At 38.3% G+C, this 14235-nt stretch overlaps 1 protein-coding gene across 9 annotated transcripts in view; it reads right to left on the reverse strand.

Moving 5' to 3' along the window:
* The window catches only part of grip1 (glutamate receptor interacting protein 1), a 285619-nt gene that overhangs the window by 37391 nt on the left and 233993 nt on the right, over positions 1-14235 (reverse strand). For 5 of the 9 annotated variants that reach the window (XM_018092250.2, XM_031898920.1, XM_031898921.1 and 2 more), the window contains exons 8-11: positions 9620-9767; positions 8379-8548; positions 3882-4043; positions 972-1124 (exon numbers count right to left, since the gene is read on the reverse strand). In XM_018092250.2, coding sequence (XP_017947739.1) covers positions 972-1124; positions 3882-4043; positions 8379-8548; positions 9620-9767 — 633 coding nt within the window. Of the gene's footprint in view, positions 1-971; positions 1128-3881; positions 4044-8378; positions 8549-9619; positions 9768-14235 lie in introns of all 9 variants that reach the window. The other 4 variants (XM_012959909.3, XM_031898925.1, XM_031898923.1 and 1 more) reach the window with 2 other exon arrangements.

Genomic DNA, 14235 nt, shown 5'->3' on the forward strand with positions numbered 1-14235 from the left:
GTTCGAGCCCAGGAAGATTAGCTACAGTGCCATGGGTTAAAAACGTCTTGATAATGTTGCGCACTGTGGACAAAGGCAAATCTAGATCTCTGGAGATAAACTTGTAACCTTGAGATTGTTGATATTTTTCCACAATTTTGGTTCTCAAGTCCTCAGACAGTTCTCTTCTCCTCTTTCTGTTGTCCATGCTTAGTGTGGCACACACAGACACACAATGCAAAGACTAAGTGAACTTCTCTCCTTTTTATCTGCTTTCAGGTGTGATTTTTATATTGCCCACACCTGTTACTTGCCCCAGGTGAGTTTAAAGGAGCATCACATGTTTGAAACAATGTTATTTATCCACAATTTTGAAAGGGGGCCAATAATTTTGTCCAGCCCATTTTTGGAGTTTTGTGTGACATTATGTCCAATTTGCTTTTTTTCCTCCCTTTTTTGTTCTGTTCTAATACACACAAAGGGAATAGATATGTGTATAGCAAAACATGTGTTACTGCAATACTTTTCTGTGAGAAATACTTGATTTTTTGGAAAAATTTCTGGGGTGCCAACAATTTTGGCCATGACTGTAGCTAAATACTCTTATATATACTTATATATTTACTTCTACCATTCAACATGCAATTATTAAGCTCTGTTAGGGTGACAGATTTGTTCAGTCTCAGTAACATGGAATTTTAATGATGGAGAATACACATATGTGGGTTATTGGTACTATGGCTTTAGTCACTCATGGCAAGCAAAGGCTTTTTGGACTGTATTGTACAATGTACTTCTCTTCGACAGTGATTTTGGCACTAACTTGCCATTGACCATTGCTTCTCCCAAAACAATATTCTTTCTAATTACTGTTAGTGCAGTGATATTCAAAATGGTTTAAAAAAAGTCATTAAAAAGTTTATTGCATCACTGGGAAACACTGTTCTAAGCTCATGCTATTCAAAGGAAAGTTAAATAGTGCATGGACTTACATGAACTTTTGAAGTCCTTCTTTTTCATTCTGCGCCTCATTAGTGTCCCACGAGGGCTGGTTGGATACAGGCTACGGGGCAATGTCCCCGTGTTGAGAGAACTCAAGCTGTAAGCACTCATGGAGGTAGGAGAGAAGGATGAAGATACCAATGCTGCTGCGAAAAAGGAGACATATATTACATAATACTGTAATGCAATGTTCCTCTTACATGATATCATTAGCCACTACCAAGAGACAAAAATATAAAGCAAGGATTCTAAGTGATGGTGCATATATTGTCAAGTGTATATTGTTAGCATCCAGAGTGATCTTAATTCTAAAGAGTATCAGTATTTATATATATATATATATATATATATATATATATATATATATATATATATATACACATATACACATATATATACATATATATATACATATACATATCCTTGATAAAGCACCAAATGTGGACTGAAATACTGGACACAGGCGATATGTGAAATAAAGACATTTTGTTGTTTTAAGTCTAATGCAAGAGAGTGCTGGTCCTTACAAATATATATATATATATAATACTGATACTCTTTAGAATTAAGGTCACTCTGGATGCTAACATCACAGTATATTAGTTTAATAGGTACATATCCTCTGACCTGTCTAACTCGAGTTTCACATAGGTAGAATGGGCCTCAACTAGAATAGCATATTTATGTAGGGATCCCCAAAATCTGGGTCCCCTAGGGTGGTTGCCCCCAGGATAGGCCCCAGGGAGGGTAACACTTTAGTAGTGGGACACCTTGGGTGGTTGGCACTATAAGGGTTAACAGGGAGTTAGCTTCCCTGCAGTTCAATAGTTAGGCCACAGGGTGCACACAGTATATAAAGCTGTGCAGCCATGTGCCTGCAGGTCTTATGCCTGGGACCCCTCTGGCTAGAGGATAGTGACAGGCTGGGTCTAGTGAGTTAGATGTGTGTTATAGACCATTCTAGGAGTGGTAGACAGGATTATTTAGCTGGGCAGCTTGGCCCCACCAGGAGACAGATGAGATTAAGATCTCCCAGCACTGATAGCTGGAGTCAGGGATACAAGAGCTAGGAATAGGAGTGTGCCTAATCTGGGGGATAGCTGGTCGACATTTCCGGGGTGAGGTCTCCAGGGGGTGTCTGCTCGGCGTGAGTACCGGGGGTAGCCCTAGAGTAGGGTATCTCGGCGTGAGTACCGGAGGGAACCTCAGAGGGAGGGTCATTTGGCTGGAGTGTGGCCGGTATCCCAAGAGAGGGGGACATCCAAAGCTTAGAGAAAGTATCCTGACATAATCTGTATTCTGGGTGCCAAAGCTGTCTACCACTCTGCCAATAAACACAACACTTGTTCAGCATTACATCAGTGTGTGTGTGTATCACTCCTGGAGGATTCGCCTGCCTGGTAAGCAACTACCCCAGGAAGGGGGCAAGGTACCAGGGGTGCTGGGATCCCCTTAAACAGGAGCATAACATCAAAGTCCCGGGAGGGGAGCTATAGTTCACACTATCCCTATCCTGGGTGGAGGCACGCCAACGAACAAAGTAATAGCTGTTCCCCCATAGTAAGCGGGGCTCAGGACTCCTGGAAGCGCCAAATAGAGAAACACCAGCAGGTAGTGCCACATCTATTTATAAAGTGGGCTACATTTAGAACAGCATTTAATAAAAACCTACAGACCAGCTGTCAAGAGCAGTGAGCTAAGGCCACATACAAGTGGCACTCTGCTGATACTGTAACTTACATGCATCCAAGCCAGGATCCCAGAGCAGTGGCGGTAAGCATCACCCTGGGACAGCATGACAGCTTGGAATACTGAGTCAATGTCTCCAGGAATTATGAGATATACAGTTGCAAACAACTGGGGAGTTGTGAATGTAATTTACCTACTGAGCTTATATATATATTTAATCTCACATATGAATTTCAGTAAGCACTTTTCAGACAGAAATTGTATGGAATCTGTTTAAATGTTAATCTCAGGAATCCACCAAAAGATGTCACAATTACTTAAATGAGTAAGATATGCATAGATAATCCATATGGGCCAAAATGGGTAACTACATGCTAATCACTACTCTCACACAAATTAAAGTTTAAAAATACTGATCCAGTACAATTTAAATGTTGCTTTTGCTTAAAAAGATCATTTTTTAATGAATCAGAATTACTACAAAACACATCTATCTTTAGTTTCTCTGGAACCCACAGGCAATGAAATGTATTTAACTGCTCACTCATCCAGTCATACTTTCACAAGAAAAAAAAGCACAGAACGTGCTAACACCAGAAAACATAACATTCTATATATTTCTTGTTAGCTGGGAAAGCTGATAAAATAAAGCAAAGCTTTTAATGTCTGGAATGGGAAAGCATGGAAAAAAGAGAAGGGGCAGATTAAAGGGATACCAGAAGCTATAAATGAAAAGTGGTCACAAATGAAATGTATAAGAAATGTAGATATTTAGTGGTAGTTAATAAAATGGCAACCCAACTGCAAGTGTAAATTCACCGCAGCAGGCATAGCAGGGGCAAGAGGGCAGTAACATTTCATATTGTTGTTACCAACCCTGAGAGCCTTGAGCTGTTGTTCAGGTACAACTCCCACCCTCTGCCAATGGCTGATGGGTCATAACATGGGGCTGTGTTAGTTGGGACACTGCCTCATAAGCCCTGCTGACAGAATGCTGCTACAGACACTAGCTAAACTAGCTATTGTTGCATTTTACAACAATAGGAATATATGAATCAGGAATAGGATTTATCCCAATTTCACCCTTCGTCTATCTGTTTCATTTAAAATTTGAGCCTAGGATGAGTATGATATCTGACCAATTTTCATGTTTTGCTCTTAGTGACCCTTTAAAGGAAAAGCCAGGATTAAAAAAAGGGGTGGCATATTACGAAGGAGTTTTTGAGGAGGTGGTTTCTGGCATTTCATGGCTGGCGTCCTGCAATGGTCAGGGTGGTGGTAGGTGTTATAATGTTGGCAGGTGGGCAGGCGACTGTGGCTGTTGGCAGAGAAGTTCCTGGGAGGTTGCCTGTCGTTGCTCCTTTGAACCTTTACTGCCCGCATGAAAGAATGGCAGGAAATAAGAAAAAAGAACCAGAGAAGAGGGAAAGGTAACTGAATTTTAATGAGTAAAATTAGCAGTGGAAATGAAAGCAATCAGCAAGGAATAAAGCATCAAAACTATGCCACCAACACCCAAGAATGACACTACAGAAAAGTAAGTCAGGAATACCTCTGCACATTGTATTTATAAATACATGGCACTAGGCTAGTTAAAATACATTAGGGCATTAGTAAAAAGCACTGTATAACTCACAAACACTCAGTACTAGTACACCTGGCTCTGGAGAAATATTTAGCAGCTAACTGGTATGGTGGCAATTCTAAATCATCATATGCACATTGTCCACTGACAATACAGGTATGGTAAAAATAAAAAATGATTGGTGAACTTTGTATAAAATACTTGCGAAAAAAAGCTTTAGTTCCTAGTTGCTGCTCTGTGCTGCAGCCAAATACGATTGTAGAAATCCAAAAAATAGGAAAAAAGCTTCAGCAGGTTTACGGCAAAACATTTATTGTGGGCAGTGGTAACACAACATGTTTCGGGTCAATAGTGATAGTGATAGTGCAGCAATTAAGCATAGGTAATGCTACAATGTTAAGCAAAGTAATGCTTCATCATACATTAACATTAAAGTGATAGAGCAGCGATTAAGCATAGATAATGCCACAATGTGCATAGCTTTGTTGAAACAATAATATATAAGATGATCAAACACAAGTGCAAAGTGAATAAAGCATACAGTCCAAATAATAAATCCATAAGTGTTGATCCAATGTCCTTAGAAATCCATTAAAAACAGTTCCGTAAAAGAAAATGGAGGTCCAGTTGAACCGAATCCACAAAAAAACACTCTTGGGGGCCACTGCACGTTTACACGTGTCTAACCACACCAATGAGAGGAAACTGCCCATACAGGGCCTATCCAGGGTAATGTAATCCTTTATGTATTGAAATTGCCTTAACATGTTTAGATGCAAAATGTATAAGTAATTTCCATATAAATGAAATTGTTACAAATGGATAAAATAAGCTGCAATATATGCAACAGTTACTGATGAAATATTACCTTTAGTGGCCAGCCTTATTATATATCTCTATCTCCTGTAATAGGTGACTCACCCATATAAATGTTTTGCAGTAAACCTGCTGAAGCTTTTTTTCCTATTTTTTGGATTTCTACAATACAGGTATGGGATCCATTTTCTGGAAACCTGTTATGCAGAATTATGAGAAAGCCCTTCCCAGAGACTCTGTTTTCATCAAATATTTCAAAGTTTGAAACATTTGAATTTTAAGAAAAATATCTCCTTTTTATCTGTAATAACAAAGCAGTATCTTGTACCTAATCACAGCTGAGATATAATTCATCTTTATTGATAGTAAAACAATTCTGTTGGGTTTAATTAATGTTTAAAGGAATACTTTAATTCCTCCCAAATATAGCGCTAGGTAAGGCTGATGCCACACGTGGCGTTTTTCCGCTGCGTTTTTTCTCAGCCTAAAAACGCCACACAAGCCACACAGCCCGAGACTATGGCGTTTTTCAGCCTAGTACTGGTGACGTAAGCAAATCCCGTTTCCATGGTGCTAATAGTGCAAAATAGCAAAAAACGCTGCGTATTTCCGCTAGGTCTGGCAGCTGCCTTTGTGTATACATAGGAATAGCTTGCTTTGCAAATACTGGCGTATTTCGGCCAACGCTTGAAAAATCCGTGCTAAGGCGTTTTCTAGCGTATTTCCGCATTGTGTGGTTTGCTTTGCGTCTTTTCAAGTTATTTCTATGGATGATGATATCGGGCGTTTTTCAGCCGCCGAGAGAATTAGAAAATATGCAGCGGAAAAACGCCACGTGTGGCATCAGCCTAAGGCGTACTTCCCCTTGGATTTTTTTTTTTTTTTTAAATCTTCAGCTTGAATTTTACTTGCAATGTGCGCCATAAGAGAAAGGTGGAAAGGCAACGGTAGATGAAATTCCTCTGTGCACTTAACTGGAAGTCCCTTCACACTGATAACCTAAAGCATATAAGCTTTTTTTCAGTATCTGCAGCCTATTCCTTCAGACAGCTTTGGGGGGAGGAATTCAAGTTGCCGTCATCTTTTTGCCCTTCTCCTATGGGGCACTTTGCGAGTCAAATTCAAACTGAAGATTTGAAAAAAAAAAAAATAAAAATAAAACCAAGGGGAAATAAGCCTTACCTATCATTACAGCAGTTTTGGGGGGGTAATTAAGTATTACTAAAAATTGGTGTTTAAGTTTTTTGTTTTTTTTTAGACTTTAAAGGGGTTATGTAATAAAAGGCACTAAGTTTGCACAGGTGCAATAACCCATAGCAACCAATCAGATGGTAGAATTTACTAGTCATCTGTCTAAACACAAACATCTTATTGGTTACTATGGGTTACTGCTACTGGGCAAACTTAGTCCCTTTAATTACATATGGGGGTTAGTATGGAGATCCATAATATCCACTAACAATATTAGCAATCTATAGTAAACCAATATGCCTTTCCCTCTGTGTAACTATTCTTATCTTTCCATCCCTCTTGTGCCATGCATATCTCATGCTGTTCTATGTCTCTTTAGTCTCTTCTAGTTTTCTTGACTTATTTCATGAACTTTAGTCTGCTATTTCAATGTCTTTGTTTGCTTCTGCCTGGTGTACTTGATCAAGTTCTCCATTTTGTATTTCCCAATCTCCTTTTTCATTGTGTCATTCCCTACCTACCCTCTCTTCTCCACTGTACGACTTTACTTTCTCTTTCTCAATTCACCTCTATTCTAATTAAATACCAGGGTGATTCACATATGCTGTCATTTTGCAGAGATGAAGTGGATAAATATTTTCATTATATAATAAATCTCAAGACAGAGGAATTACAAACAAAAATTGATAGGAGATTCAGTATATCAGAAATATGCCCCCAAGGTTACAGTGCAAAGTATGCTACTTATGTTTAATTCTGCATTATATATATGTAAGAGCAGGCAACGACTGTGCTTTTGCCATTATAGTACTTTGTATAGTATTCAATAAGCTTTTTTGTACTAAAGAAGAACCGTGCTAGCAAAAGCCTTATATCTGTATATGATTTGCTAATTAACTGAACAATATTGCAAATGGTTAACTTTATAGCTGTTGTATAACTGTAGTCATTAGTTTTTCAATGTATGCTGCATGTTGAAGTTCCCATTATTACAGAAAGACAATTATCTACATTCAAATTGTATTCTAAATAATTTTCTTAATGACTTTAAATGTTGTATCCTTAGTTTTGGTAGTGTTCGTATTTTTTTTTCCAAATACTTGTTTCAAGATCAGTTCAAGCAGGGTTTTCATTTTAAATGTTTTTTCCCCCTTGGTCATAATACGCTCTGTTAAAAGTAAGAATGATAACATATACTTTGCTTCAGCTGTTTCTGTAATTAACTTTTCAGATCTTTTTCAGTAACTGTATATTTGTAATTTATATGTGACCAAGAGGAATAACCGTTACTCAGTAAGGAGTGCAAATCAACTTTAGTAGAAACAAAGCTCTAAAACGTGTTCCATTGAGAGAAAGGACAAGATAAGCTTCAGTAGAGTTCATTTTGGATGATAAAATAATTGATTTTCCAATGTACAGACATTACATGTAGCAAAAGCATTTTGCTGCTCAGCTTGAAGGTTATGAATCCCAGCAGGCAGGGAAATAAAAGAAAAAAAAAAAAAGATTTTCACAGTTTGATGCTCAAAGTACTAGCAAATCCATAATATGGGAGCCTCTGGTTAGATTCTTATTGGTGAAGCCACAGATGGTGTCCAGCTAAGTTATTTCCTTTTGCTCTGGCCCTTGCATATCAACATTTCTATTGGCAACGACTGGCAAATCAATTATGTCAATGGAGATGCTAAGAGCTGATTTTGGGGAAGCTCTGGTTCTAAGCTCTGCTTCTAACACTCTGTATTGGTAACCCCCAGATTGTCAACTTTCCTAGTCTCAGTTTGCCTTCTGTTCAAACCGGTCTAGTAAAACCAATCCTGCCTGGTGACAATGAATGCAACATTTTCATGCTCTGGTCCTTGGATTCTAAATTTTTTTGTTGAAAGCCCAGCTTCCCATCAGCTTTACATATCCATTAACTGTAAGGATATCGAGCCTCTAATGGTTTAACTTACAATTGTATGCCATTTACAACTATTGTCTTATTATTTTCTTCTCAATAAAAAATAATATTTTCTAGGAGTTTAAGCAAATCTGAAAATATTTCTCCAAGAAACATATGTCAGCAACCATTTAGGACACATGGAAATGAGGAAAGGAAATGACAGGTTTATCTTACCGTGATCTGGCCCCTTCAACGCCAAGCGTGTTTGGTGGTATGGAAGGATCTCTAGTTTTACATGTTCAGATGTACTAGCTAAGAGTTGGGTGGCTTCTGCTAATGTGCAATATTCCATACTTGTACCATCCACTGACAAAATATGATCCCCAATGTGTAAAGCACCACACCTAAACAGAAAGGATGTAAGACAACGTACTTGCATTTTAAAAAAGAAACTCAATTTACCTTAAAATACCATCAGAAAATTTCAAAAAGCCAGACTAAATAAGTGTATAGCGTGTGCAGCCTCCTAAGCCTATATCCGGATGATGGGCATTTTAGTGCAACAATAACTAAGGAACCCTGATTATGAAACCCATGTTTAAGGCTGTTGGTATTCATGCACAAAGGTAACCACATACTGTATTCTTCTAATGATTAAGGGGTTCACTGTATGGGACAGGTAAGTTTCTCTGTGGTATTTCACAGTAATGCTTCTCTATAAGGCCTTCTATTTTATGTTAAGAATCAGTAGGGGGAGTAGAAAAAATGGCTTAATTAAAAGCACATGTACATATTTCCTCTCCACTTGTGCATAGTTAATATATGCTTTGCAAAAACATAGCAAAATCTTCTGTTTGTGCCACTGTGAAGTGTTTGTAATAAAATGTCTGAAAAAGCAGTTATTTTGTGCCAAAACTTACAAAAATTACACTTCTTACAAGCAGGTCTTGCAGGTCCATTTGGAACTCACAGATAAGGACTAGGATCCACATCTTTCTTGTCCCATTATCTAAGACTAATAGCTATGCAACTTGTTTAAATGTATCGGTTACCAGCCTTCCGAAGCATTCATATTGATTTTCTTAACTGCTGGAAGTGTTTGTACATTTAAAAGCTCAATGGTGAAGGCAAAGCACTCTGGGCTGGATTTTCCACTGAACAATATTAAATACAGAGAAACCACTGCCTAAGAGCATGGGTCAGGATACATTGACACCTAACAACACTGCTTGAAACTAGTCCTTTAATAGCCACGATTTGGAGCAGGACATTGACCTGGGGCATTTCATACATACTAATGCATACTTATACACAGTTATGAAACTTTGTAAGAGGAAAACTGTTGACACTGCTACCAACATGTGTACAATTTTTAATAATAGTAAGGGCATTGCCATAGGCAGTTCAAGTAAGGGGTAAAGAAATAAGCACAACACAAGCATGAGAAAGTGGCGCAGAAATAGAAGCTATCTTACCTGTCAGCAATACTTGCAGATTTAATCTTGTCGATAACAATGACCTGTTTGTTGTAGTACATGGAGGTAGTTAGTGCTACACCAAGGTTGGAACCAGGAGTTTTGGCAACTTCAACTAACAGTGGCCCTGAGGCACTGGACACAGTATCTGGAGAAAAAAAAACCTTTTTGAAAAAAATGTAAAAAATTTCAAAGAAAAAAAATCAATAGCTAAAACATGGCGAGCTTCAGTAGAAGTCAACGGGAGGTGTATTTAACATTCAAGCTATTTTATATTTCAAGCTGTTTTCAAACATTCAAATTTGTTTAAATTAAATTAATTAAACAATAGGGCTCACTTTATGTCCACAGACGCGCTGGGCAACTTGTGCTTTTCCCTACAGTAAGTTGCACCTAGAAACACTTTTATTAAGGGAACTTGGGTCCTAAATGTGCTTTTCACATTTAGTTGTGCTCAGGGCTGTTCAGTCCTGCCTCCCATTCCCAATTAGGCACTGTGCCTATTGATGCAAGGGAACCCTGGAGCTACCGCTACCTCCTCACCAGGTGTTAGCTCCAGGGTTTCCATGAGCACCCTGTGTCAATTGCTGCAGTGATGAATCTAAAGAATTGGATCCAGACATTATTGAAATATCGAACACCAGAAATGAAGACAGGCAGACTTCTAAAATATGTGCTCAGAGCCCTGATTTTTTGTTGTAATTGTGGAAGTGTTTCATAGCTTGAACAAACAAGATTTCCGAGGATCCCTAAAATACAGGTAGCAAACAAAAGGAATTCTGGGAATGAATTCCAAACTCTTAAAAAAATCCCATTTACATGGGTTTATCCTATAGGCTACAGCTCACCCACTGGGTTGTAAAGCAGAAGCCAGGACAATAGCTGATCAGATTCCCAACTACAGACCGGTTTCACCCTTTCTGGGGCTCATCAGTGTAGTGCAGGGTTTTCTGATCAGCTTAGGTAGAGTCACCATGTGGTTCTGCAAACAAATAAATAAGGTTGAGGAGACTGCCTCATACAGACAATAGCAAACAAAAGGAATTCTGGGAATGAATTCCAAACTCTTAAAAAAATCCCATTTACATGGGTTTATCCTATAGGCTACAGCTCACCCACTGGGTTTGAAGCTGAACCCAGGACAATAGCTGATCAGATTCCCAACTACAGACTGGTTTCGCCCTTTCTGGGGCTCATCAGTGTAGTGCAGGGTTTTCTGATCAGCTTAGGTAGAGTCACCAAATACAGGTATTAATGCTTACCAAGCTGGTAATACAAAACTATTTCTATAGAGTTTGGACTGCATCAGTCCTCTGCCAGGCTGTTCATGTACATAGGGAGGCAACTCAACAAAAGTGTTACCCTCCCCACGAAGATTATACCAACGGCAAGGTGTGTAACACTTCAGGGAATTTCAAAGAACCCAGTGTTAACATCTAAAAAACGAAAGGCCTCTCTTATATTGTCAAGAGGACACCATCATGAGAAAAGTGAACAACAATAATGCGTGTTGCAGGCTTGCCTCTACTATTCAAAAAGAACATTGCTGTCTGTCTACTGTGATCAGTAGTCAGGTGGTTATTGTTCTGTGGACGTATGAGGGCCAAATTGAAATTTTTAGCTTACATGATAATTGTTATGTTTGGTGAAAGACAAACACTGCATTCCAGCATAAGAACCTTATACCATGGTAATGGTAGCATTGGGCCTGCTGTGCTACTTCTGGACCAGGATGGCTTAACATTATTGCTGAAACTATGAATTCTGAATGCATGAAAATGTCAGGGTATCCATCCATGAACCAGAGTCATGCACCAAGGCAACAACCCTGAACACACGCCGATCTACCACTGCCCAACCTCCCCCAAGTGTGTGCACTTTACTCTTACTTTAGGCGCATCGGGAGAGAGAGATCTGTGGGCCGGCATGACCCAGGGTTTTTTTCCCAGTGCCCTGCTGGCCCAGTCTGACCCTGGTTGAGGTTGTTCTATGAGGTGGAATGGGCTAAAATCCTTCCAAACTGATGTGCATGAGGAGTTAGCAAAAATGTTTAGCTGCAGTTATTGTTGACCAAGGGGCACACCAGTTACTGAAACCAACTGTTCACTTACGTTTGCTACTTGGAAATAATAACTTTGCATCAGTTTCCTTAATAAATAAACAAACAAGACTAATTTATTTAACTAGGTTCTCATGATGTTTTAGGACAGATCAGGTATATTCATTTTAAATCCATTCAAGAACCTTGAAAGTTCCAGAGGGTTCACAACATTTCAAGCACCTCTACAAAAAAACCCCATATGAGGAAAAAAAAAGAAAAAAGTTCTAAACACAAGGGCAAAGTACCACTAGCATATCTCCCAACATTTGAAAAAACGTAAAGAGGGACAAAAAGAAATGCCTGAGAGAAATTTTTGACCATGCCCATTTTTGCGACCACCCCCCCCCAAATACCACTCGCATTTTTCAAAATTTGGCAGGTTATTTACAGTTTGAACAAATTTTGGGGGGTTTTGGGGTCTTGTTTTATGTATTATAACAGTTTTGCTAAAAAAAAAGGTGAAATTGCCCTTTAAGCTGCAAGTTCCCTCAAGAGGCCTGTTTAGCTTATTAGTTACAATTGTATCTAAGTGCAGGTGTTGCCTGTTAAGTTTTCTGGACTCTCTGCCAAAACCTACTTATTTAATTAGGTTTGTGAAACATTGTATCTTTTGTAGCATTCAGTGCAGGAGATCAGAGAGAAGTGAGGGACTTTTCAGTAAGAATCTGGGACTGTGAGCTGAGCTGTTAAAATCGGGACTATCCCGCCAAAAATCGGGACAGTTGAGCGTTATGTACTAGAACTATACAATGGTTTGATCGAGAATCTGATCTCCATTCAATTCAGATTCTGTTTCCCTATCTGAAAAATGAGGTGTACAAGCAATTGAGGAATGGGCAATAATCATTCTCTAATATAATAAAAGCCAGTACATACTATCTCCGAAAGAAAGACTGGTGGCTTTACAAAAAAGTCTGGCTCCATGCTTTTAACAGTACCCCATGCTTGTGGCACTTTTTTTTTTTTAAAGGAGGAGGTCCAGCCCAGGGTATCAAGTAAGACTGGCAACACTGAGGGTGCTTAAGAAATTGCCTCCCCCCACCCCAGTGATTTACTTATTCAAACAGCATATTTATTTACTTCTGATAAAGTATTTATCTTCTGATAAAGTAAACCATTGTCACATAACCAATTTTGAAATTCTGTGTAAAAATAGCTTAGAACAAAAGCATTTGTTATTCAATAAATTGTGAGAATTGGTCAAGGGTCTGAATAATTTTGCAATGTGCAGTATTTTAGCTCTCTTGAATATCCTCTTTAATAAATTATGCTAGTGCTGGAGGGCACTCAAGGTGTCACTATAAAATAAGCCACCATGCACTTATAAATGTAGATGATCTCTATGCTAAGTTGCACCAATAAAAGTATTTTCTATCTTTACCCACATATGATAAACAATTAAATAGTTTTGTATATTCTATGTGTTACTGCCACTAAGTATACCATATAAATAAGACCAGTATAATTAAATTGTATCATAAACCCACATCATGTTTACAACCCACATTATCTTGTCAACTAGAAAATATGCTTTGATTACAGCACAGAGGATTACTGGCTGGAGTCAGGCATATTTTGGCTGGCATTTTGCACAACAATATATGGCATCATCTAGGCTGAATAACCATTTCTGCTCGTTAACAGCAGCAACATGTCTCAGCCCAATTAAAATGCAGGAACAGCATTCCTATTCTTAGAAATGGGAAACCATTCCAAAATCACACACTGCAAAACAATCATGTTTTCATGTCAAATATTTCAGTGCTTGCTCCTTACATCATTCTGAGCACAACTCAGTAAAAAAATTGCTTGCTTTAGGTTTTTGTATTCCCACTAGATATATGAGGAAAAACCCTTTAGCCATTGTAAGTCACAATTGATATGGCATTGAAGTTGGGCACTCTCTAGTGACTGAACCTGAGAAGGTGGTGGATAGGCTCATCTTCCTGGTTAGGGGAGGAAAAAAGAAGTTGCCTCTAAAAGGCGATAATACATTTTGGTATTAAACACTGGGACTGGGTTATTAAATCTGACCCTAAATTGCACAAGAGAAGTTGTTCATATCGACCAATCAGATTATTGCTTTCATTTTCTAACAGGTAGTAGACTGTCAGCAATCTATGATTTGTGGCCCATAAAAACACACAATTTCCCTTTAAATTCAATTCACCTTCTTTTCATAATTACCAGCTATGCCTTAATTATAATCTGCATTTATTTAACAAAAAGCTGCCTATTATTGTTCATCGTAGCCTTATTATAGAGTAAAAACATAATAAACAAGGAAATGGTACACTGTTCAGGGGATTTTTGTTTCAGATAAAAATTTAGAACAGAGTTTAGCGGAAGACATTACATTATTTGGGGCATTCCATCTATCAATAATGAATATATAAAAGCATGAACTAAATCCCATCTGTTATGAAAGAGCCTTTTAAATGAAGAACCTACATTGAGTTGTTATATTAATATGGACATAAGACATTACATTATTTGGGGCATTCCATCTATCAAT

Source organism: Xenopus tropicalis, chromosome 3 (assembly GCF_000004195.4).
Source record: "Xenopus tropicalis strain Nigerian chromosome 3, UCB_Xtro_10.0, whole genome shotgun sequence".
Lineage (NCBI taxonomy): Eukaryota > Metazoa > Chordata > Amphibia > Anura > Pipidae > Xenopus > Xenopus tropicalis.